Here is a 26,709-nt window from a genome sequence, read left to right on the forward strand (position 1 = left end):
CCGGACACATACAGTAATTGATTAATCAACATGGAGTCCTAATGAGATATCTGCACAAATATCTTTCTGGCATCACATGTTCAGGTGTCTTTATCTGTGTATCTGGATGACTGTAGCTAAACCCTCCATGTGGTCTACATCAAAAGTAGGAATTGGGGGTGAAAAGGTAGCACATTAAAAATGTCAAATAAATGGAGGACAAAGTACTCACATGTCCACTTTTTTTGGCACACACCAACATAACTCCATGCGGTCTATGTGGATTGGACGGTTTTCTATCACTCACTCACTCTCTTTCTGCATAATGTTGTTGGTATCACTGACATGAAGGGGTGGGGGGGAATAGGAAATGGATTTCTTGGCCATCTGGCGATTTCTCTGTCTGTTTATCTCTTTATCTTCTTCACTGCCTTCTCCCAATCTGATGTGGATTTATGTTGTTTTTCCATGTTTTTTTGGTTTGTTTTTGTGTTCAGAAGCCATGCCACAGACTAATGCTCGTTTCCTGTAAGAGCTGCTCATCAGTACTTGGAGAAGCTATTGCATCAGGTTAGCTCTACACGCACACGTGCACACACACACACACACACACACACACACACACACACACACACACACACACACACACACACACACACACACACACACACACACACACACACACACACACAGAGGGAGGGGGGTTGGTAATATACTGTAGCATACTGTATTAGTAACATACTGTATTGGGAGTAACATAACATAACATACTTTTTGGGAGTATTTGATGACCTCTCCTTTTTTAAATATTAGAAACCCTGAAACTGTACATCACAGAGGTAGTGGTGGAGTCTAGTGTTGGAGACTACATACCTGACATGTCCCTACCCAGGTGAGTTTCATCTAATATTTGAATATGAAAATGAACACATTATCTTGGTTGGTTCTGATGAATATACAAGAAAAGCCAAGACTATGTTTTACTGTTGATGCTTCCCGGAGATTTCTTTATGACTGGAAGAAAGATGAGTCTCCAGGTTGGCATGCCATCTGGTATGAAAGCAGAGGAATTTGCAGCTTAAATGCAGGCATTTTATTTGTCCACTCTGTCCTCGACTTTCCTAGATCTCGTTTCCTGGAACAGACTATAGCAGCCAGGCTGCTGGCATTGTCCAGTACTTTGAGTTCCTTTCGCTTCACTATCCAGACACCTGATGAAAAGACCTTCTTACTGGTAAGAACAAACCAACAGAAGGCTCTACGTAACGTTGATGCTGTGTTCAGACAGTAAGAACAAACCAACATGGTGGAAGGCTTTACGTAACGTTGATGCTGTGTTCAGACAGAGTCAGACTGGCAGCGACAGGCTACCATTCATTTTCAATGGAGGCCCCCGACACGGCTCCTGACGTTTGTTAGCTGCTACAAAAATGTTTAACCATTTCCGCTCACCTTCCCGCTCACACAATTCTGTCCGTGTTCTTTTAAACCCCAGGCTTTATATTTCCCTTTTTATTTTTCTCGCTCGTCGGACATTGTTCATCTTCAACACTAGTGGAAGGAAGACAATTACAGACTTTATTTACAGGGTACAGGTAAATACGACAAGGTTTCTTCGTCAGAAGAGAGATGTATTGACTAGTCCTGTTCCTGAGATGCACCGGACCAACCTAAATAAGGCTTGAGGCACGGTGGGACCCTGTTGTGGTTGTTTATCAACAGCTGCTACAGATATGCTGCCTCGCAATGTATCTTATACCTCCCAGTGAACACAGCATAAGAGTAATGTGAATGCTGTATTATGTTGTTTGTCTCTGTGAAGGTTTGAATGTATTAATATGCGTGCCGCTGAATGTGACTTTGACCGCTCAGGTGCACACATGACACCTGTCTGTGTTAACGAATTAAGACCTGAGAACCCAATTCTACAAATGTCTTCAAACAGTTTTCTGAACAACCCATCAGTAGTATATGATGTATTTGGCCATGGACCCTCATCTCAAAATATATAGACTCCCAGAAGCAAATATTTTAGTTAAAAATGTTGGCTTTAAAAAAAAGGATTTTCAAAAATAGCAGATCTACAAGATCAAAAAGAAAAGTATAAAATGAGACAGATGTGTTCCCGGTTTTAATGGGTTAAATGACTTGTCCGCTCCGCAGCTCTGGCTGTTGAACAGCGACTCCATCACAGCATCCATTCCAGAGAGACAGGCTGTCGGCGAAGATGTCGGCGAAGATGATGACGAACCAGTCACCCCAGGCCAACAGCTCTGGCCTGACATTCTATCATGCAGAGCTGCCAGAGCCCAGAAAGTCCTCTACATAGCTTGCGATGATCAACTTGACCTCATGCAAAAAGAGTAAGGCCACTTTCTACAACCCGCCACCACTCCCCCTCAATCCATGTCTCTTCCCTGTCCTTCTATCTTTCCTTCACAAACCATACTAAGCAACCACCTGTCTCACGGATCACAGCGAGGAAGGGAACATCACAGTCTAAGTTTGTTTATATGAGATGAAACTATACATTTCTCACTACTACTTCAAACCTAATTGTCTGTCATTTCGCAAATTAGCCCACCAATTCAAAGGCACCTCCCAAGTTGTCAGAACACATTAGATTTAACGGTGTCCGTTCAATGCACTGTAGGATTTGTGATGAAAGGGGCGAGCCTCTGTGTGCCTGCTGTCATACATTGAAAGGTACAGTATAGTATAGTAGGTGTGTGTCTGTGCGCACATGAGTGCATCTCTTCATGCACCCCACCGGTGGAATCTTCCATCCTCATTATTTTAATTGGAATCAACACTGCATCTGGTCCTCCTCCTCTTTACCTTACCTCCTCTTTACTTTTTAGATGGAGTTGTAATATTGGTCTAGAGTGCTAGAATGTTCCAAGAGGCATCTTGAAAACCCGTTTCAAAACAACTCTGAATTCCCTGCATTTATCCTGACATTAAGCGAGTTCCTCCTCTATTTAAAAATCACACTTGTGTGAAGTGAGGGGAGCCTTTTTTGCTTTTGTACATCACAGGGGGGGCATGCTTAAGCCAAATTCCAATACCCAAAATCTTGGCCACCATCTTAGTGTTGGTCAGTATCCTAGCAGCTGCATTTTGTATCAGTTGTAGTCTGTGAATGTTCTGTTTACTGATACCTGAATAAAGTGCATTGCAGTAATCTAATCTGGAAGAGATAAAAGCATGGATGCCTTTTTCTAGGTCTGAAGAAAATAAGAAATGGCCTGACCTTAGCTAGTTGTCTCAACTGGACAAAACATTTTGAAAGTGCAACAGTGCGTTCTAAAGTTGACAGGAAGATTTCACTGAACTGTGTTAGAGTTGCAGCTGGGCTTGAAAAAACATTACTATCTCTACGATCGGTATTAAAATGCTGTCGAATCTCCACAACCTTGTTTACAAAAAAGTTTACAAATTCTTCACATTTCTCTGGGAAAACGGCAAACAATGACAATCCTGTTTATGATTAATATCACTGAATGGTTTTGTAATGTATAATTTATTACCATAGAAGAGATACATTTATCCAAGTGACTATATTCTGTTGACAACAAAATAGTTTGTCCTCGATACAGCTCCATTAAGAAGCAATTTGGAGCAGAGGAAAATGTGCTTGTTCCAGCACACAGGAGGAATTTCTGGACATATTTCATCAAATCAGGGCTGAGGTTGTTTGCTTGTCGGCAGTTTTTCAGTTCCAAACCATTCATTTTCAGCAAGTGACACGGAATGGACATCATTCAGTTGCAGGGAATGTTATGTCCAGCTGCCATTTCCCCTCGTAACTCCCATTCCACCCAATCTGAGAACCCATCGTCAAAAAATAAAGGAAAAACAGTGCCCTCTTTTCCTTTGAATTTGATGGAGTCAACAGTCTGTCTCGAGAGACTACTAGAACACCCAATCACTCATCTTTGACATTTTGGATTCTAACGTGATGCGAAGGGAGGTGGATGACTCTGATCGAGGCCGTCACAATCGGGGCACACTTAACACTCCCGATTGCCCGGGGTTATTTAATCCATTAAATCATAGCGCCCAGCGATTTATAGCAGCGGAGCACTTTTACCGACAGACCGGATGTCATCCCGGATGTGGATGTAGCAGCTAAATGTAGCCAAAGCACTCTAGAGCCGATCGACAACAACGGGAGGTATGATTAATTATATTGCGACTAGCGACGGGACCGCGGTGGGCCGTCTAACACATGATCTTTTCTTAGAATTGGACGGGATGGTTTAGATCAAGAGTTATTAACGTTTTAAGATTTTTGGTCTCGTCGGCTAAACAGGAGGGGAACATTTTTGATGACGTCCCACTGTTACGCAACATCGAGTATTGCGCAACAGGCGCTCCTAGGCTGTGGAGCGATGCGATCGGCTTTGATATCAATAATCTTCGTCTTTTGGATAAAACTTCGTTCTGGGCGATCGGGGGGTGTTAACTGCAGAGGCACTGTTAAGTTTGACTCCTAATTAAACGCAGAATCAATGAGCCAGGTTAATACCAGGTTGTAACCACTGTCAAATTATTAAATTATGCCTTGATTGAAAGACGCTATCATCGTTGCAGCACCAACAGTCTGACAGGACTGTGGCCTGTGTTGCTTAACCTGGTACAGAAACGGAATAGAATAATTCCAAATAAGGTCTAATGGACTGTACATGGAAACCGCCTGGACTAGTTCGCACAATCCCCTATAAGTGTCCATATTGCCAGCTGGTTTGCCAGTCGGTAGGTGTAATCATCTACTGGGTGACTTAGTCCTATGGTGTTATTTATCACTGTTGTTGCGAACGCACTGAGCACTAACTATGAGACCCTGCAGATCATGTCTGTCTGTGTGTGTGTGTGTGTGTGTGTGTCTGTCTGTCTGTCTGTCTGTCTGTCTGTCTGTCTGTCTGTCCCGCTGTGACACCACCCGCCCGCCACCAGAGAGCGCAGCTGTAGCGCACACACACACACACACACACACACACACACACAGGGTGCAGCTGTAGCACACACACACACACACACACAAACAACCACACACACACGAGCTGCGTTCGCTTCCCGCGTTTGCGCGTCTTACTTGTTGTATATGATGCATGTGTTTCCACCATGTCACCATGTTGCAGCATAGAGGCTGAGAGAGAGGCCGTTATCTGTCGCTTCCAGAAGGTTGAGACGTGTGCTCCTCCAAGGAATGGCACACAGATGGCTAAATGTCACCCCCAGTGAAACTGGATCGGCGCCATTCAAACTCAGACGGGCCATCGATCTCTCCTCTCTAAACCTCTTTCTTTCTCCTCAATCCCCTCTTTCCTTTCTTGCTCACACACACACACACACACACACACACATGCATGCACCACACACACACATGCATGCACCAGTGCACGTCACAGAAGACATTCATCCTGTTTTCTGTGTCTTCTGAGGGATTTAATCCATTTAGACCTGAGTTAAAAACATTCGCTCTTAAAGAATATATATTCAAAGATTTGCGACACATTTTTATGATTTTTCAAAAATAGCAGACCTACAAGCTCGTAGCGCGCCACTCGGTGGCGTGCTATGAGCTTGTAGACCTGCTATTTTTCAATAGCTAAATTATAACATAATGTTTAAAACACCAAAAGGGGTTCCCGCCCAAAATGTCTTAAAGATATTAAAATATTAAAATGTTACTCATTGCTTCTGCCTTGAATTTATATGCCTTTTCTATGCTTCAACGGAGCCATATTGGCTGTTTCATACTCTTGTGGTTACAATGCTGAAAATAAGTCTTGGTCTTGTACTGTACACTCTCTTATTTTTATTTTTCCTATATACAGCTTTGTGCCAACACGTGTCCCATTGACAACGTTTTTTATTCGTTTTTTTATCATGGTTAAAAGATAATAACATAAGTTGACACATTTCTTCAATAAGTATATTCATTTTTTATTGGATGATATATGACAAGAGCACGCGTGATTATTCTTTTTGCACAGTGATTGTAATGTTTTGTAATGTAATGTCTTGGACACCAGGAAGACTAGCTGTTGTTTGGGGTGAAAGCTGATGCACTGTGCATGTGTGTGTTTTCAGAATCCTAACCAGTTGGGAGGTCAGTGCCATCGGCCATCCTCTGGTCCTGCCAGTGAAGGCATGTGAAGAGCTAAAACAACTGATGGACGACAGCAACTCTTCTCTTCCGCCATCGTTGCGTTGCATGAACGAGTTCCAGGTGAGGCAACCGAAGGATAAAGTATGTAATGTTTCACTGGGCGACTGTGGCTCAGGAGGTAGAGCAGGTCGTCCAAAGATCCCTGGGTTGGCGGTTCGAATCCCGGCTCCTCCTGTCGAAGTGTCCTTGGGCAAGACACTGAACCCTACATTGCCTCCAATGAGTCGGTCGGTGTGAGCTTGCCACCATTGGTGTGTGAATGTGGGAAGTGAGGACGCTGGCGTCGACTGTTCGCCGCTTCACCTCCCAATGTATGAATGAATGAACCATTGTAAAAAGCTCTTTGAGTAGCCACGTAGTGCATAGAAAAGTGCGATAAAAATGCAATTCATTATTATCATTATAATGTGATCTGAAAGAATCTACCGGATACGTTTATTCTGTCTTGAGTTTTATATTAGCAATAGCTCCACAGCAGGGACTCTGGGCGGTGAGAGGAGAGCTCATTATTGTTGTTTACGTCGTTTTCCCTAACTCTCCAGTGTTTTACAGTGTTTTTATTACGCCATTCAGAGCCTCCTGTGCATATAGCCTTGATTACTTGCATACGATATTTTCGGGGTCCCCACCCCCCACCATGCCTTTTCTCTTTCTTTTCAAAATCTTTTTTTTTTTTTTTTTTTTTTTTATAACTTTATTTATAAGATTTTCAAATTTTTGTAGACAAACAACCCCACATATACCCCACCCTCCCCGGTTCCATCACAAAACAAGACAACAACAACAACAAAAAAACAACAACAAAATAAAATAAACAGGTAGGAAAGGATATAAATAATAAATGAAATAAATAAATAAAATAAAATTAGCCTTTTACTAGATTAAGGGGCTACACAGTGAACCAAATTACATGTAGGAAAAACACTTAGGACACATCATCAAAAGACAGTGAGTCGGAAGACAGTGAAAGTGTGAATTCAAGGAAAGGGGACCAAGCCTTTACAAATTTCTGGCGAGATTTGAACCTGTTGTATCTGAGCTTCTCCAATGGTATAAAGGATAGAACATCCTTGACCCAACTTGTAAATGTTGGAGGTTTATCAGATTTCCAATTGCGGAGAATAAGTCTCCTCGCTATGAGTGAAGCAAAAGCTATGAAATTGGCTTGGGGAGAGGTAATTGGTGCATCGTCGTTGGGAACTCCAAATATAGCAGTTATCGGGTTGGGCGCAATTGGCATATGACAGATGGTTGAGAAAGCATCAAAAATACTATTCCAAAATGGGTTCAAGGAAGTGCATCCCCAGAACATATGTCCAATAGAGGCTGGCTCCAGATGACATCTTATACAAGTAGAGTCAATGTCAGGATACATTTTAGATAGTTTTTCTCTCGAGAAATGCAAACGATGTACTATTTTGAATTGAATTAGGCAATGTCTAAGACATAAAGAGGTAGTATGAATACGCCTCAAAGAGAGTTCCCACGTCTCTTCCTCCAGCTCTAAATTCAGGTCCTGTTCCCAGGCTGATTTTGTTTTATCCAAGAGAGGAGGGCCAATCTCCTGTAAAGAAATCTTTTTTATTTTTAACAGTATGGGTGTCAAGTCACAGGTTCATAGAAAAAATAAAAACATGGGCAGACATAATGAAAAGACTATGTTAATGTGCAAAACATGCCCCTTCAAGACAAAAGAAAAACATTTTCTCCCCTTCAAGTCCCAATTTAGTAAAGCCAATTCCCAATTCCCCAGCCTCTCTACAAGTACTCCATCTCTGCTAACCCCCACAATCAGTCATTGGGAGGGTGAAGAAAGCCTCGGGTCTCCTCCGATACCCGGGCCGTCAAGCCAACCACCATACCTTTTCTACAACTAACAACAATGACAAACATTAGTATTACTACCAGTAAGACGCGCTGAGGGCGAGAAGCGACCTCGACCTAAAGGGACAGGTAACAGTCAAAAGGGAGACATCGAAGAGGATGGACGGGTGGGGAGGGATCAACATATGGAATGTCATAACAGGTCAGCTCCATATATGGAGATCTAAGGGTTTGATGAGGTCAGATCAACATGGTGTCCGTGAGGCCAGATGTAGGAGTTGCTGGCCCGGCTCCATATTATGCAGATCTAGGTGACGATCCAGTCTTCTCCATGTATGGTTATCCATGGTTCGAGGTCAGTGTCGTGATCTTCATATATTGAGACGTCCATATATGGAGCGTGTCACGAGACGGTCTGACTGACACGAAATGCAGGTTTTCATGGTAAACTGCGACCCGTTGCAATGAAACTTTGCCAGAGCTACTTGTAAAAGTGTTTGACTAGAGAAATGAGCGGTGTAAACTGTGCTGACAACACTATTCTTCCAGCTGTCTTCCTGACTGTTGCAGAGTAATTACCACCACATTATCTGCTACGTCCTGTGAAGAAAGTTAAGGATGTGACTTCTGGCACTTTCTCTTCCAAGTGACATTAAAGCTGTGCAGTAAGCTTTTTCTGTCACAGCAGCTGTCGGGTGGAGCTCCAATTATTTGGTCTGTTGAACTAGCTTATGGACGGACTGTGGCTCTCATTAGAGAGGATCTGAGCGGGCCAGACATTATGAGTCGTTATTATTTTTACACGTAACCATTAATAGAAGCTGATCTAACCATTAATAGAAGCCGATCTGTCTAATCTAAATTACAGAATTTAAACCGTTAAAACAGGGAAAGAGTCTTTGTCATCATGTTACAATTTTCCTATTCAAAAATAGTAGATATTCAAGCTTGCAGCACACCACTTTGTGCCGCGCTGCAAGCTTGTACATCTGCTATTTTTGAGTGGTGCAACCACTCCTATAGACAGCTATGTGTGTCCCTGGGTCTGTCCCTGGCTGTGTCTGAGCATGAAAGCTGGCTTGCTGTGTCTGAGCATGAAAGCTGGCTGGCTGTGTTCGAGCACGAAAATAGCTTTTGGTTGTTTTTCACAACCAAGTGTCACTGTTGCGCAGCCTAACACACACACATTAACTATATATATGGAGATTTTGGGTGTTACAGTACAGTAAAGTGACATTACAGTACAGTACAGTACAGTACAGTACAGTACAGTATAGAGGGACCCTCACACGGTCATTTCTCAACCATTTCAGACGCGGGGCGGCTCGCCGGAACCGGGCCGGCACCCTGGCCGTGATCCTGTGGGTCTGGAAGTTCCGGGGACCCCCCCACGGAGTTGCACCACTCACTTCAAGGGTGTGATTTTTGAGTGGTGCAATCACTCCTATAGACAGCTATGTGTGTCCCTGAGTCCGTCCCTGGGTCCGTCCCTGGCTGTGTCCGAGCACGAAAATAGAGTTTGGTTGGTTTTCACCACCAAGGGTCACTGTTGTGCGATTTCGGGTGTGATAGTACAGTGACACACCAGTACAGTATAGGGACCCCCACACGGTAACTTTAACAAACTATAACAAAATATTGAAAGTATGAGATTCACTGATTCAGAACCCTTTAATGGGTTAAAGCGAGTCATTGTGTTGTTGCCGTGTTATTATGAAGGTGCTGCGCTGCAGGCTAATACTTAGAATGCTTACTAGTGGGTTTTCTGTACCACAAGCCTCTGGGATGGTAAACTAATTACATTTCACAGGCCCTGCTGTCTCACTGCAGACTGATACACTCCTGACTGCCTCTAATGTCAACCCCTGTGGCTAGAAGTAGAACCCATGAGCACATCCTTATATTGGGGATTGGGATTGCCTTCGATCATCTGGGCAGCCCGCCGCGGCGCCGCAGCCACACGACAATGGGAGAAGCTATTACGGTGCACTGAAATGGAAGGAGGTTTTGCAGCTGGTGTCTGTCTGGACAACTGAGAAGAGTGTGATAAATGGATCCACTCAAACACTTCCTACTCGCTCCATAGTAGCCTGCTCTGCCGCACCGCAGACGGAGGTGGACATGTAATGTGATCATAGAGTTATCTCCAGTTACCGGAGATGGTCTGGGTTCCTCCGCTGTTCAAATCACTTCCAACACACTGACACCTGGGCATGGAGGAGACATTAAACAGGATAGCACTGTGGGTATGGTTGATAAGGATCTGAAGCGCTGGATCTGTGATGAGAGAGATAGAGAGAGACAGAGGAGGAGACAAAGTAGCAATGAAGTCAAGTGTGTTTGTCTCTCACCATGGAAACATAAGTGTGCATTACACGCACATACATGGGTGTGTATGAGTGAGGTTTAATGTAATGGCGTGTGCATGTCCTTGCTTGAGTCCCTAGACTCCCTACTTTAACTAGATGAAAGGCTGCAGCCTAAAACAGCCTGTTATTACACTGCATGGAATGTGCTGTCTTGATGTCCGCACCCGTACACCGTGACTCCGGGAGTGTTTTATTTTGGGGTGGCTGTGGCTGTGGCTCAGGAGGTAGAGCAGGTCGTCCAATGATCCGTGGGTCGGCGGTTCGAATCCCGGCTCCTCCTGTCCACATGTCGAAGTGTCCTTGGGCAAGACACTGAGTCGGCCGGTGTGAGCTCGCCACCATTGGTGTATGAATGTGGGACTTGAGGACACTGGCGTTGACTGTTCGCCGCTTCACCTCCCAATGTATGAATAAATGAACCATTGTAAAGCGCTTTGAGCACTTGGAAAAGCGCTATAGAAATGCAAACGCATTATGTTGTGCGATTAATTGCCATGGTGTTCTGAGTATATGCACACTGAGTGCGATTATAATGAGGAGATTGTTTCGAAACAAGGTCAACGGTTCAGCCTGATTAAATTAAAATCTTCTACCTGTACGAATGGAGGCGTCACCAAAATAAAAGTTTTATGTGAAATATATTATATTCGCGTCGCTTTTCCGTATCGTTTAATCAGTCTCTCCTGATGTGTATTGTGTCAGGCCGCTCGTGGTCTGCCCTCCGTCCTTAATGGGGAGCATAATGAGGCGTAAAGTAGTCTCCGCTCAGAAGTGTCACTCTTGCACCAGAGAGAAGACTGCCCTCCACCCCACCCTCACCCTCACCCCAGCTCATTAACCCATTCTGACCTGAGATCAGATTCTAAAAATGTCTTCTTCATCCCGACAGTTTTCTGAAAAAGCTGTGTTTCTATGTCAGTGGTTCTTTGATTTTTCAAAAATAGCAGACTTACAAGCTCAAGAGCTTGTAGATCTGCTATTTTTCAATAGCTAAAGCATAGCATAATGCTAACACCAAAAGGGGTTCCCGCCCAAAATGGATTAATCTCCCCCACCCACACACACACGGAACAGCCTGGAAAGTAAGATAGACGTGGCCCGGAATAGACCGGGCAGCTAAAACTGAGGACGACTTTGATCAATACATTCCTTCAGTCCACAAGACGTCACACTTGGAGCCGCTGCGTGCACATCGTTGAAATTAATTACTCCCCACCCCAGGAAACACGTCTGGGTTCATTAGACGTGGCCCAACGGATGCATAGGGACGGGAATGCATCGCAAGCGCTGCCGCTGTCACACGGCGTTGGTCGTATCAGTGTTTACATCAACATTAATGGGAAGAAGACTTGAGGATGATGTCCCATGTCAGTTTGCACCAACTCCCACCAAAGCCTTACATTACTGGTTTATTTCTTGCTCATTAATAATTTAACTCTGAAAAATAGAAAGAAAAATATAATTAAATTAACACTAAGGAATGGGTTCTAAATTTGCTGGGATATGTTGTTGGTCATGCTGTAGGTGCACAAACCTATTGACATCAATCACGGTTCAGGTCAATAGCACTCAATGACCGAATGTAATGACATGCTTGAGTCATCCCATGGAATCACAAACCCAGAAGCAATTGGATTTAATAGTGGGCCCTCTTTTCCCTTCGGTGTTAACGTAATGGTCTCTCACACCCAGGATGATCTGACGATTGGACGATTGGGCCCAGGCTCCACATCGTTATGTGGGTCAGTGGCTATGTTCACTTTGCTGGGACAATCTCCTTGGCCGTAATGACTCAGAAATTCAGTTTGACTTGTTATTCCTCATAGGGCAGGGTTAGTATTCTCTGCAGCTGGATTGAGTTTAGAATCTCTTCCACATTTCTGTGCTCACACTTTATCCCTTTTTTTCCCTCCACCTAATGTCAATCTCTCTCTCTCTCCCTTTCCCTTTCTGTCTAGTTCTCGTTTTCTCTCTCTCACTCTTCAAGTCGGGAAATATTCCCCTGCCACGTTGCCAAGTTTTGAGTGCTGGGATAACAGAATGCCTGCCTGTGAGCATCAAAGAATGACCGTTTGTGGGGAAGGTTTATAGAGCCTCTGGCTCCTCATACCCATCTCCTGATATTGTATCGGTACATTCTTCGCGAGATAAGCCCAGGTTTTGTACATTCCTTCTATGACTAAAGGGTTATCATTTCTACAGATGGGGAGGAACAAGTAGCAGACAGAAACATATGCCTGTGTCTTTGCAGTTGGCATTTCACTCATGTTGCCATAAGCTGAACAGCACGTATTCCTTCTGATGTGTTGCCTTTTGTCTCTTGCAGAGCTTCACCTCTTGGTCGCTGTTTATCATTTGTATGAATTACCGTCCATGCACCGGAGCGTAGAGCAGACATTAGCACAGAGGCAGAGGTAGACGGGGGGCCTTGAGTGTGTGCAAATGCCCTCATCCATCATCCCAATATAGAGCTCTCACAGGAGCACAGTACACCCAGCACTGTGTTCTGACCCTGCAGGACCCAGGAATAGCGGATGGGAGAGAATGAGAGTTAATTTGAGAGATTCTCTTTTTTTTATGTGAATTCACGTTATGAAGTCACTAGTGCCATCTGTGGCTTTTTGTTCCAAGATGGGTAATAGGTGTTGAAGTGCTGCTATATTTAACCAATAGAGCGTGAAAGAGACGTCTCAGCTTTTAGTCGGAGAAATCGTCAATTTGCAGCGCACCACAAAGCTAAATTACAAAGTTGTGCTCAGTGGAGCAGTTAGAGACGTTATTCAGTTAAACCCCGTGTCTGATTTACAACACAATTACCACATTATCTCCTTTCTCTGGCAAATTGGCGGTAGTGCTATACATTTGTGTATGTTGTTGTTGATGTTCTCTCTTGCTCTCTCGCCAAAATCCAATACTCTACTTGTGCACGTGTTGTAGTGCCACCTCAGAGTGAGGAGGTAGGGTTGGATGCAGGTTGGACTGATATAGCCTCGTACTCCAATGCTGCTCCCTTCCTCCGTCCTCCAGATGTCATGTTGTATCGTATGCACCAGTGCTGCCAACTCAAGTGAGGAAAAATAAGCCAACCCACCTCCAAAAACAAGCCAACTCTTGCGAGAGAAATAAGTCAAATCTCCCCTCGAAGAACAAGCACAATAATATGGCCATATAATCCTAATAAAAAAGATTCAATGCATTTATCATTATAAATAAATACTAATATTTGATGTTAAGGTCATTTAACATTACAACACATACTTTAGCCAGGGCATTAAAAAGTAGAGACACCAGACCGATTCTGTCACTCAATGTGATTCACACTACTCCCAAACCTAATTATAGTATCAAAGAAATGTTGGCTTGTTAGATTTTCAAAACAAGCCCAAAAAACGCAACTTGTCCCTTTTTCCTGCAACTCTGGAAAAACAGAGTAGCTCATAACATGTCTATGGTGGATCTTTATGAAACTGCAGATAGAAAGAGAATAATTAAAGTTTTCTGTACACCTGCAATGTTGTTGTTTAACGTTGTTTAATACAACCAGGACTTTTCTGTTTGGATGTATGGTCAGTCAAGGCTAGAAGTGGGGGTTTTTTACACACTTTTTTTTGCGTTCCCACATAACTTCCGGGTACGATGTCACGCACATAGGCCCTCATTTATCAATCGAGTGTAAAATCTGCCACAGATTCAAGTGCAGGTAGTACACCCATGTCGCCACGGCATTTATAAAGTGATCGCAAACAGCTGATCCTTCCTTAATTTCGTTCTGACGTTAATAAATGTGACGGCTGGCCCAGGCCGTGGCGTAACGGTCTGGGCACCGGACTGGTAATCCAGTCGCAGTGTGCCGCGGGTTCGACTCCCGGACCCGACACGGCCTTTACTGCATGTCATCCCCCCATCTCTCTCCCGTCTCCTGTCAGCCTACTGTCTGTCCCTTCAAAAATCAATAAAAGGCGTAAGCCGCAAAAAAATAAATAATAATAATAATAATTTTAAAAAAAATGTGACGGCTGAAATCTATCTGGCACGCCCTATGAAATCAAGCCTCGCCCTCGTTTTTGCGACATGAACACATGCAATACGACCTGTGGAAACCATGGTTACAGGGGAAAAAAAGTTTCTCCCGTGCCTTGCTGGCCGCCTCACCCCACTCTCTCATACACAGACGCACACGCAACTTGCAAGCCCAACTAACTGGTGTCTTGTTAAATAAATAAAGAACGAACACCTGCATGAATTAAATAAAGTTGTAGGCCTACCCTGTCTGTTTCCCTCTCACCTCGCTTGCCTTGCTGTCATGTCCACGCATCTACATGACACATCGACATCGCATCGCCATGAATGGAATTAGTTTGTAGGCTGGGCTGGCCTATATTAATTTTACCCATTCGTGCGCAGTGCACGGCGAAGGCGTGAGACTGCGCACTGCTGTGATATTAAAGTCCTGTGGGTGAGTGATTCCTGTATGAGAGATAGGCTATCATGTCGTCAAGGCAGTCATAATCAACGTTTATGAAGTGATTTGATCATTGATGAACGAATCATATGCCTTGCTGCCCCCTTTCTAATACACACACGCACGCACGCACACGCAACTTGTTTTGTTGTATCTTAAATAAATGAACCTGCATGAATTAAATAAAGCTGTCTGTTTCTCGCTTCGCTTCCCTTGCTGCCCGCCTCACCCCCCCCCACCCCCACCCCCCCCGCGCACGCACGCACGCACATATCGCAATTTGCAAGCAACTTTCACTGTGTGTTGTTAGTTGTATATTAAATTATGAAAGTATTTTTAATTTAATATACAACAAGATATATTAGTGAACGAAAACCTGAGCCTGTGAACCATGCATATAGTGCTCCTCCTGTCCTGTCTGTCTGTCTCTCTCTATCACTGTGGTCCATCCGTGACCATTGACCAACTGACCATGCACGTTCGACAGTCTATTTAGATTGCCTCGCAGTCGCTAGTCGCTGTCAACTGTCAATATATGAATGTGCAGCGGCCAAAACCGTAGCCTCATGTGGCTGCATGGCACTGGTGGTGGTGGTGGGCTGGCTTGGTAGCCTATACTATCTCCGATGCGGTTCCCACTTGCGCTGGCACGGTACATTTGGCATTCGAGCGAAGCGTCCGGTTTATTAAACGAGGAGGAGATTGCACATACCGTAACTCCAGAAAGACATCGGCCTGCTGTAGATTAGGCTACAGTATAGGCTACCCACGTTAATTGGGACTCTCCGTCATGGAAATATTTCAGCACAGACAGCCCAAATCCTCGCATGTATGCGCTCATGCAAAACACTGTTTAAATGGCTTAAGCATCTAACTTGCAACATTGTTTTTAATAGCGCGATTTTATCTCCTACTAATTTGACAATAATGACACAAAGACACATCGTTGATGTATTCCTTTACTTTTTTCTTTTTTTACATGTAGCCCATATACATACCTACATACAGTTTTATCTAAACATTTTAGGAGTGAATACATATATGTTTAGATGCCTGTGGCAGCCTCTCAGCTGGTCAAACAATGCTGCCCCGCTGTTCTACGACAGAAAAACAGGTGAGGACAAAGCGTACGACAGCTCCCGACCAGACGTGACTTTTGAACTTTGTCAAGTTCAATTTCAAGCTTTGGCGGAAATGGTAAATGCCGAAAATGTCGGTAATTTCGGCGTGCACCCATATTTTGGCGTACGCACGGTTGATAAATGAGGGCCATAGCCTCTATTATTGGACACTGTATTTCTCTATAATGCGCTTAGATTTATTTTTATTCATTTTGTTTAGAAAACAAGCAGGTCATCTTGGGCATCACAGTACTGAGGAGGGTCCGGAGGGACCGAAACGTTGCCTTTATTAAAGAATTTACTCATGTATCGAGCAGATAATCAGTATGCGCACGGGCGTATTTTCCACACCATCAAAGAATGCATGTTTGTTGTCCACCATGCATCAGATCAAATCATTATTTCATGTGTTGCTTCAGTAGCTTTGATCACTGTTACTCATATATTTATGAATGCGCTTCAGTATCTCTTCCAGTTTTTGGCATTTCAGTTGTAATTGGCTAGAAGTAGATGCCTGATTGGCTTGTTCCACTCCATATCCTTGCAGATGTTGCATGTTTTCCGTAGCCTGGAGGGACGGGGATTATGTCTGAGATTATGAATTCACAAATATAACATACAGTAGTTGTCATTGACAGATTTGAAAGATATATTTGGGAATTTTCTTTGCCTAGTACAGTGGCATCTCCAGAAATGACATTTTAGGGAAGTAAAATTTGTTGTGTCACCGCTGACCCCTGCGCAGGCAACAACAAAAAAGAAGAAACATTTAAAAATGTTAATAAAGGTAATATGCAAGTATTATCAATGTATGTATTTTCATCAAATGTGTGACTCATTTCAACATTGCAATTACAACAGCAACATTAGATGACGGGGGTTGCAGTTGAAATTACCGGTATCTATAACTGAATAGTTAAGACCTTAAGTTAAATCTCTCAAATGCTAAGATACCTCTCACGGCTTAACCTCTCTCAAAGGACCTCTCACGTTCCAAAATGTGTAATATCACACATTGCTGTGCTGCTAAATATGAAAATAATATCAGTCCCATTAGAGCAGGCAAAGACCTGGAAAATTTATGTTATGTTTACCATTGCATTTTGTGGTTTCACAATCAGAAACGCCTAAGCAGGTTTTCAAAGAGATTGTACCTGGCTGCCAGGCGAGTACAGGTGTTGGCCCACTAAGGAATGCAAATGTTATGCCTTTGTCTCATGGCGTGCCAGGTGTGGGGAACACCTGGCACCCCATCAGACAAAGGCATAACATTTACATTCCTATGGGTGAGGGTCACGCTACAGAATGGGCAAGGAGCCAATCCACCGCCTACTAATAGTTTGCAGGTTTAGTGTTTTTATTTTATTTTTCCTCTCTTCTTTTTTTCTCAGTGTTTTTCAAAGGGAATTGGGGAGGCAGCTGCCTCTCTTGCCTCTATTGTAAATAGTGGCACATGAAATATGATGCTGATTGGTGAAATACTTTGTGAAACATCACAGGGGTGAATACGATTACCGGTATCTTTGCCTGGCAGAGATAAGTAGATTTGCACTTTTGCATTAATGTTGTTGCTAGATATCCTCAATTTGTATGTCTATTTCAAGAACTGCCCCTTTTCTGTCTGTTCTCCACAGGTGGCGTACTTGAGGCTGTGAGAGTTCATAGATCAGCAGATCCCATCCAAAGAGGAGAGCTGGCACAGCTCTCCTCTCCTCCTCACATTCCTCCTTCTGATTTGTGTGTGTGTGTGTGTGTGTGTGTGTGTGTGTGTGTGTGTGTGTGTGTGTGTGTGTGTGTGTGTGTGTGTGTGTGTGTGTGTGTGTGTGTGTGTGTGTGTGCCATCTGTAAATAAATAAGGTGACACTTCAGTGATGCTTGCTAAAGCCTCATTCTTGATCACATCGCTGGCATGCCAATAATCACCGTAAAGCACACCCTCTTGTGGAATATTACTTAATTAGGTTTTTTTCCCTGGGAAAATGGGGGAATAAATAATGCCAAAAACGAAATATAGCCAAAGTAAAGGATCAGCATTGTTATGTTATTTTGCATTGCATTGCATTGGCCCAGACATTCCGTGCATGACTACCGTGTGTACATTTCAACTAATAAAGAGCAGGTGTGTTTATGTTCTTGTTCAGCCTGGTTGGTTTTCTGAAGAGGTTTGATGCCGTGCCTCCGGCCCGCCATTGAACAAACATGACCATGACCATGTTGCACCCAACAATAATCCACATGGTAGTACTGTACTGTTGATATAGACACAGCTAATAATTCTATTCTCTCTGCACCAAATTCATTTAGATAATTCTTTGATCCAATTATAAAATCAATCTCATTAAAGACCAGAAAATTTATATTTGTTAACATTTTGTATTTTTCTTAAATATTTTTGCAAAGAGCAGATTAAACCTGTCTACATTTCTAAGTGTCTTCTCACTTTTCTCCTTTCTTGGTTTGAGAGCACTCTTTTAGTTGATACTGCATGCAGGGAAGACACTGTTCTGGAGTTCGTGTTGATTTCTGATTAGCGAGGCACTCACTCCGTGTCCCCAAGGTACAGCATTGTGAACCTCACAGGAATATAATTACAGCATACAAGGATGGAGGGGGGTGGTTTGTTTGTTAATCTAATGCAGTGGTTTTCAAACATTTTCATATCAAGGTCCATTATGTATTTGGCATTTGAGCCACGGACCCCAGACCCAAAACTGTATTGATGTGTGTTGCCACAGATGGGAGAGATAACTGGCAAACGTTGATCAAAATAGCAATTATTTTGCATTCTCCAATTGTGTAGACTTATTGTAAATGAAGTAATGCAGATGTTTAACAATAATTTAACTCTTGAGAGCTCTCAAGAGTTAAAGATCTATAAGGGTCTGTCAGGTTACCAACACTCCATAATTTTGCTGGGGACCACCTGGAACCCCCTCAAGGACCACTGGTGGTCCCTGGACCACTGGTTAAAAACCACTGATCTAATGGTATTTATTATATCACTCTTAGGCATTATGAAAGCAGAGCTTTAATTTCAGACATTACCTTCCATTTTACATTTAAAAGCACAACAAATGAGAGGGATGGCTATAAGGGACTGGCTCAGATGGGTTCTACTGACTGTCTTGGAAATATGAATGGTATGAAATGAATATACACAGCCTGAGGCAAATCATATCGATTGTTTCATTGAGCTTGAAGAGCCAAGCTTCATGATGTTCACACTGAGCAGTTACTAATAGTCTTATTCCTTTTTCTTTATTTTATTTTTTACCTGTGCCAGTGGGATTATATGTTCACTCAACATTTGTCCATTTGTCAAAATAACTCACGAATGGATGGGTAGATTTTCATAGTTTCCCTGGATAGGCTACTTTGAAGAGAGGATTAACTTTTGGGTCAAAAAGTCAACACTATAATCCAGTGGTTATATCAAGTTATCAAGGCCCATTGTTCTATTTGGCATTTGAGCCACGGACCACCATTTGATGAGATTTAGCCTCACAGACCCCCAAACTGAAGAATATTTTGTTGTCTTTGGATAAGACTGTCTGCAATTCCATGCTTTTGGCAAACGTTGATCAAAATAACAATTCTTCTACATTCTCTAATTGTGTCTTGACGTCTTGAAAATTAAGTAATGCAGATGTTTAACAATAATGTAACTCTTGAGTGTAAAATGAAACCGAATGGACCCATAAGGGTCCATTCGGTTTCATTTTACACTCAGTGTTACAGATCTATAAGGATCAATTTGACCAACTCTCCATCATTTAGCTGGGGACCACCTGGAAGCCCCTCAAGGACCACTGGTTGAAGGCCACTGCTATAATCAAAGCCAAGGTCAAAGTTGAGTCTGGAAGGGCGGATTGTTTAATCGAAAATATCAAAGGATGCAATTAAGGTCAACATGACATTATCGATCATATCTAGTGGAAATTGCATTGCACAGATTTACAAGTGCATACTGTAGTGTTGGCATAATTATGCTACTGAGTGCAATCTTTCTAATTTATATTGATCTGCAGCTCATTGTAGAGCTGAATCTACACTTTTATAGCAAGGCAAGGCATTCCATCTTCAGTAGGTTATATCGAACCAGCAAAACAGTATAATAGTGTATTACTGTATCTCTGTACGTACTACTTAGACGGTGGTTGGGGATCCAATTTTCTTTCCTACTGCTGCGTGCATGCCTGGATCTGCCGAATACTGAAGTGACAATTACCTTTATAAAATACAAAGAAGCATTGTGCCCACCCAGGCGGCAAAGCGGAGTGAGTTGGCTAATTAAATCCATCCAGGATTGAACCTTCAAGGCGTCTCTATATCTTCTCTGCCATTTCTCCACAAGTGCAAATTAAGCAAGAATAGCTCTGTGTGTTGTCTGTTGCCTTGTGTTTTGGAGACACAGACACCATTACCCAAAAGCCTTGGAAGTGTTACTAACTCCTCTTGGTCTTTTCTGCTTGATGATGGAAAATGGTGCATTTATATAGCGCCTTTATCCAAGGAGCTTTACATAGATTGTGCATTACATTCATACACAGATGGCAGAGGAAACTATGCAAGGCACAAACTAGCACATCGGGAGCAATTAGGGGTTCAGAGTCTTGCTCAAGGACACTTCGACAGCAACTCTGGGGGAGCCCGGGTTCGATCTGGCAACCTCACGGTTGCCATCCAGCCACTCTACCCCTGAGCCACCGCCGCCGCCCATGTCAAGTTAAATGTTTTTGGCCAGTACAGTGGATCAATAAACAATAATCAAAGGCATATTCCATACTATCTGGCCTAATGAGTCAGGCTCAGGAATGGTGTTAGCATTATCATTTAAAGGTAGGGTACGTTATGTATGTTAAAATAAAGCTTAACTATAGCTCTATATTCTGATAATGTAATCTCCAAAACTCTCCATCTTTTTATATGGAAATGCCAAGTTGAGAGTTTTATACAGTAGTTTAGTTAGTTTAGTTTAGTTTATTTGATCATCTTCACAGTTACAAAACAGCTTAGTTGATAACAAAAAGTAACTGGAGGTGATCAAAAGGAATAGGCTGAAGCTGAAAGCTTATAAATGCCTATCCTAAGGATAAAGTGGAATGGGAAGTGGTGACACAAATAAATTACCAGACAAAATGGAAACAGGAACACTGTTCCTCACTGTCAGACTGCTGAAGTGTTGTCTAGACTACAGCAGGGGTCTGCAACCTTTAAAAATTAAATGCCATGTTTTTATTTCCTAGATATATACCGGTAATTGTTAATGACACCAAATAAAAAAACCATCCAACATATTTTGATTGTCCATGAATATAAAGTATTTCCTTGGTAAATATTTTCTTTCACATTGTTATAATGATCATTAGACTCAGAGCAATAATCCACCTATTTCCCAGACTCCCCAGTCAGAGTTTAGTTTTAATGAATGTAGAATGTGCAGGATGTAATTTACACACAAATGCGAGGGACTTATTTGACTACGGCAGTATAATCAAACAGTAGAGGGGGTGGGGGGGGGAGAAAAAAAAACAGTTGGTAAACATAACAAATTTTCCAGGTCTTTGCCTGCTCTAATGGGACTGATATTATTTTCATATTTAGCAGCACAGCGATGTGTGATATTACACATTTTGGAATGGGAGAGAGAGGTTAAGCCATAAAGCTGGGCTGATCTTTGGAGAGTAAATGAGGCATTAGATTGAGTTTCCCATTTTAGTCTCTCTGGCCTAATGAGTGATTTGCCAAATAATCGTCCAAGTCATTCCACCAAACACAATCCTGGAATCTGCGGTGTCTCATTAGAGTTCACTATGTAATGAGATTGTAAAGACTTGTGGTCTTTTCCCACATTAAGAACGACCCTGCACTCCAATGCTTCCATCCTCCAATTAATCTTTTTGTCCAATCCAAGTTGTTTTGATCCTGCCATGTACTCTTTTCACTGAATTATTATTTTCTCCTCTCATTATCTCTTCACCAACTACATTTGATAATATTTCTCTACTCTACTGCACAACAGCCCACATCCAATGACTGTGCCGCGCGTGTGTGCGTTGGTGCGTGTCCACACGTGCATGTGTGTGTGTGTGTGTGTGTGTGTGTGTGTGTGTGTGTGTGTGTGTGTGTGTGTGTGTGTGTGTGTGTGTGTGTGTGTGTGTGTGTGTGTGTGTGTGTGTGTGTGTGTGTGTGTGTGTGCGTGCATGCGTGTGCGTGTGTGCGTGTGTGTGTGTGTGATGAATCTTGTCCAGGCTGTTGACTAATTCACTTAGCACTTGCCGAAATGAAGTTTGTTGCTCCAGGCATTTGTCCATCATTCCATAAATTGTAATGGTCAACACAGCTTAACTAGTTAAATATGACATTCAGTTGTTCCATAGTGACAGCAGGCAACAGCTGGCCTTCCCTGGCAGCGCCTGCCAGGAGCCAGTCATAGTGACGCGTGCGTGCGTGCACCAAATGCGGCCCTCGGCTTCATAACTGACTTGTATTACCCCAATTTCTTTTACAATAAAGTTTTGTATAATTTGTCAGGATTCCTTGTTCTTTGTTGTCTCATTCTGAAGTGGTAAAAAAAGGCTATTTTATTTGTTTTACCTTGCACGTCAATTGTGAAAAAAGGCTGAGTTATTTTTGTGTTTTGTTCACAGCACACCTAACAAAATACAATTGATATTGAACAGTTCTCCTTTAATGATGCTCCAAACTTTTGTCGCTAAATAAAGTTTGGAGCATCATTAAGTGAGTTGCGAATCCCTGCTTTCTTTTCACTGTTTTAAATGACGTCTGCGGGCTGTTTCTGATAGCAACCAAAGATTAAAGTCATTTCAGGGAGTCAAGAAAGAAAACAATGGCTGCCTGTGGGCTGTGGCACCTTCTCTGTATGCAAAATAGGCCTGCTTAAATAACAACTGTCCCTGGTCACCCTAGGTAACCCCCTAAATATCTTCACATTTGAGACGGGCGGCGAGTTGTCAAGGCTGTAGATGACCCCCTAGCATTGTGCCTGCTTTCGTTTCTGAAAGCTGCCATTAGTCACTCCGTCTAAAAAAGTATATTTCTCTAAAATGACCCACTACCAGAAACTGGACTTGAGTGTTTCCTTCTTCCGATTGGCTATGGCCGATCACGTGACACTCGTGTCGACGCACCAGCAAGACATGTTGGGTTACAGGTGCACGATGGGAAGACAGTTATTATTTTGTTATTATTCTTTTTTTGTTTTGTTTTGTTTTTTTAAGCTACTGTAGCTGTGAGCGCGCCAAAGGCGCGTGAACCTCTAGTGTAAATACAACTGTAAATCCTAGACTCATCGTCTGCCTTTGTCGTTTTGGAGATTAAAGTTAAAACAACAATGTGACATATTTGGGAGACATAAGCTGTCTAATACAACATCTGTCTGTCTGGGGTAGAAACAGCCAATACCGCTGGGTGACCTAAAAGGGCCATTCACACTGAGCACTATAACTATAACTGCAGCCGTAGTGTCCCAAAACAATGTATGCCATTGCCTGGAATGTTAACGATTCTGCTAACAGCAGAACCTTTCAGCACCACTGCCTTATAGTGTTGTTGTTAGTAGGAATAAACAAAGAATCACCCGTGAGGAATGATTGGATGACTCCAAACATCATTCATTATTCATAATGTCTAAAATAGAATTATGTGAAGCTCAGATCCACATGGGATCCACATCTATGACCTTACTGTATGACTTCAAATTTGGGAACGATTTCAGCCCACTCTGACCACCATTGACTAATATAAAATGTAAAATATGTAAAAATATGAAACGTGAAACATTTTTTTGGAGCCACTTACTTGGCCTACTAGACGTGTGCTTAACATTCCAGAGGTTGATCCCGGACAAACACACAGACAGATATACAGCAGCCACTCACAGACACCGAATCGATAGCCACCTGCAGAAGCCCATGTCATAAATAAATTGTGCACACCCCCTACCCCCTTCCCCCAGTGTCTCCTAGACGTAGTGCAGTGGGTTTCTGATCTGGGACCACCAGTGGTCCTTGAGGGGGTTCCTGATGGCCCCCGGCTAAATGATAAAGCTAAATGAGAGTTGGTAACCAAACTCTTGAGAGTGTAAAATGAAACCAAATGGACCCGTAAGGTCTCCCCCCCAGCAAATGGTCCATGCATTAACCGGCCGAGCAAAGAGGGCCCCCCAAGCCACTTTTAAATCAATAAAAAAAAGATTAAAACAAAAAATCTCTTTTGTATATTCCACAAATCGTTGCATAACGACTCTTGGGGATGTGATTATTGTAGCATGTGCAATAATAATAATATGACACATGTGCAAGCTGGTGAAGACTAAGCTGTTTTCTGGGGTGTCACTATGCTTGTGTCATACATAATGAATTCCTGAATTGGTTTCTGGACAATGCCTCGTACCTACTGGTGCAGCTGAGCTGTCTCCCATCATACCCTAGGGCTGCTTGAAGGTATGCCGGTTCTTGATTACAGGCATGGCATCATCATTTGCTCCAAGATTGTCACTGAAGATCACAGAGATCAATGAATGAGCAAACTAATGAACCCCTGGGGGGTCCACTGATATGCACCATAACCCTGGTAGTACACTCTAGTATAATACAAAAAATAGCAGCCGCTAGAGATCATCTTGTTCCTTTCAAGATACAGTATAATAGGGACCAGAGTGTTGGTCAGGCGTCTCATAGATTTGGAGGTCTCTTGGGTTGGGTGTTTAGGCCCCTGACTGAGCTGACAGCCTGCTGTGACTGCTCCAGGGAAGCTCTGCATAAAATATGGCTAGACGTAGGAATGGGGGATGTTAAAGACGGGGCAATCTGTTCCCACTCATGGCTGAGACAAATGGTTCAATTCACACAGTCCCATGTCTCTTCCATGTGCCTCGTGGGTGCATTGGAACAGCCGTGCTGTGGCTGTGCAGCCATTTAGGATATTTGTGGCCAAATATAAAGATAATATGATCCTGCCTTGTGTGTGTGTGTGTGTGTGTGTGTGTGTGTGTGTGTGTGTGTGTGTGTGTGTGTTGGGGGGGGGGGGGCAGAAGTCATGCTATATATTATAGAAATATATCATCTTGATTTTTCATAAAGGTCCAATATGTCCAATGTGTGTGTGTGTGTGTGTGTGTGTGTGTGTGTGTGTGTGTGTGTGTGTGTGTGTGTGTGTGTGTGTGTGTGTGTGTGTGAGTGTGTGTGTGTGCGCGTGTGTGCACGTGCGTGTGGGCGTGCGTGCGCGTGTCATTGGTTTTCAGCTGATTATTGCCTACGGTGAAGGTCTTAATATGTTTGTGTGGGAGACAAACCCCCAGGACACCATGGCATCATATCTTTCAGCTCAACAAATATGGAGACCAGAAAACCAAAGAAGATGAAATGCCAAGAGATATTCCCAATGGCCCTGCTCTGTGTGCATGTGTGCATGCATGCAATTTCATATATGGTATGCATGCATGCACATCGTTTAACTTACTCACGTCTTGTGTATTGTGCCTTTTGTCTAGACGTGCCCTGCACCAACGCCACACCACTGTTTGGTTTCTCTGAATATTCCCAGTGCTCTTCACATTACTCTCAGTCTCAGAGGTATAAAACATTTATCCTGTGATGGAATCATCACTGGGACACAACAAAGACCATCACTCTGCCACTGTGGTGAGCAGAGACAGTTTCCTTCCAGTCGAGGCTATAATTGTCTTATTTCCCTTCTTATCAGAGAGCAGAGTCAGTATGCCGTGCCTGAGCTTGAATATGATTTCCTTTGTTGCTGTAGTGGTGTTTTTAGTTTTGAATGTGAACGGCTGTCTCGTGTTAAACGAGGCAGTTCAAGGCAAGCAGCACAGAGTGTATACGCGTCTCAAGGTATTCCCATGCTGCCGCTGGATCTTGACACTTAACATCTCATCTTCTCTAATGGTGTCTGCGACATATAGTAGTTAGAGCATAATTCACTCCCGACATTGACAAGTATCATACTGTGCTGTACAGGACGAGGAGCATGAAACAGGTGCTACGAATCACGATATGCAATTATAATTCTTCCATTCAGTTGTCATCGTCCATAGGGGGGGATGAGAAGATTCTCACTGCTGATGTTATCCGCTCATTACCATACTGAAGCTTTTGGGCTGTCACTTTGCAGCTGCCTGTCATCTTCAGGCCTCTTCACTTACACTTCACTAGGTTGCCGGCGTCTCCATCAGAATTATTGAACCGGGGAGGGTTCAGCTTATCTCTGTCTCGGCATGCTGCCAGTCTCGTCTTCCAACAGTTATCACATACAGACAGCGCAGCGCGTCCCGAGACTGGGGCTGAAACATTACTCTGTGTCAGAGAGCTATACTGCTGCCAACGGCTACGAAGGACACATTATCTACTCGCAGATGAAGACACTTCACAGTTCACACATTATACATACATTATACTTTCCAGTTTGTAATATCACTATACCACTATCCTCCCAGAGGGCCTCTGACTAAGAATTGAATAACCTCACCCACGCTATACTGTATGATTATTTCTCAACATTCACAGCGAAACGGTATAGGCAGGTTATCAATTCTATTTCACTGCAAAGTGCAAACACTATATACCAACAGTGTCACCTAATGCAAACTAGTAAATTCTCTATCTAAAGAAATTATATAAGCAATTATGTATCACTCCGACCAGACCAACCAGTGCATGATAAACAAGAAAAATAATGAGGACTAGAGTTAACAGTCTCTCAAAGCATGCTGGGCGGTACATGGAGGCAGGGCAATCT

General features: G+C 43.0%; 1 protein-coding gene across 2 annotated transcripts in view; it reads left to right on the forward strand.

The window, feature by feature from the left end:
* ube3d (ubiquitin protein ligase E3D) overlaps positions 1-26,709 on the forward strand; it is a 47,781-nt gene that overhangs the window by 4,221 nt on the left and 16,851 nt on the right. Inside the window, exons 5-10 of one of the 2 annotated variants that reach the window (XM_083761475.1) lie at positions 477-549; positions 793-871; positions 1,105-1,213; positions 2,143-2,342; positions 6,079-6,217; positions 17,568-17,621. In XM_083761475.1, the coding sequence (XP_083617601.1) occupies positions 477-549; positions 793-871; positions 1,105-1,213; positions 2,143-2,342; positions 6,079-6,217; positions 17,568-17,588 (621 nt within the window). In that variant the 3' untranslated portion in view covers positions 17,589-17,621. Of the gene's footprint in view, positions 1-476; positions 550-792; positions 872-1,104; positions 1,214-2,142; positions 2,343-6,078; positions 6,218-17,567; positions 17,622-26,709 lie in introns of those variants that run through there. The other variant, XM_083761474.1, reaches the window with a different exon arrangement.

This window comes from Protomyctophum parallelum (genome assembly GCF_964188405.1).
Source record: "Protomyctophum parallelum genome assembly, chromosome: 3".
NCBI lineage: Eukaryota > Metazoa > Chordata > Actinopteri > Myctophiformes > Myctophidae > Protomyctophum > Protomyctophum parallelum.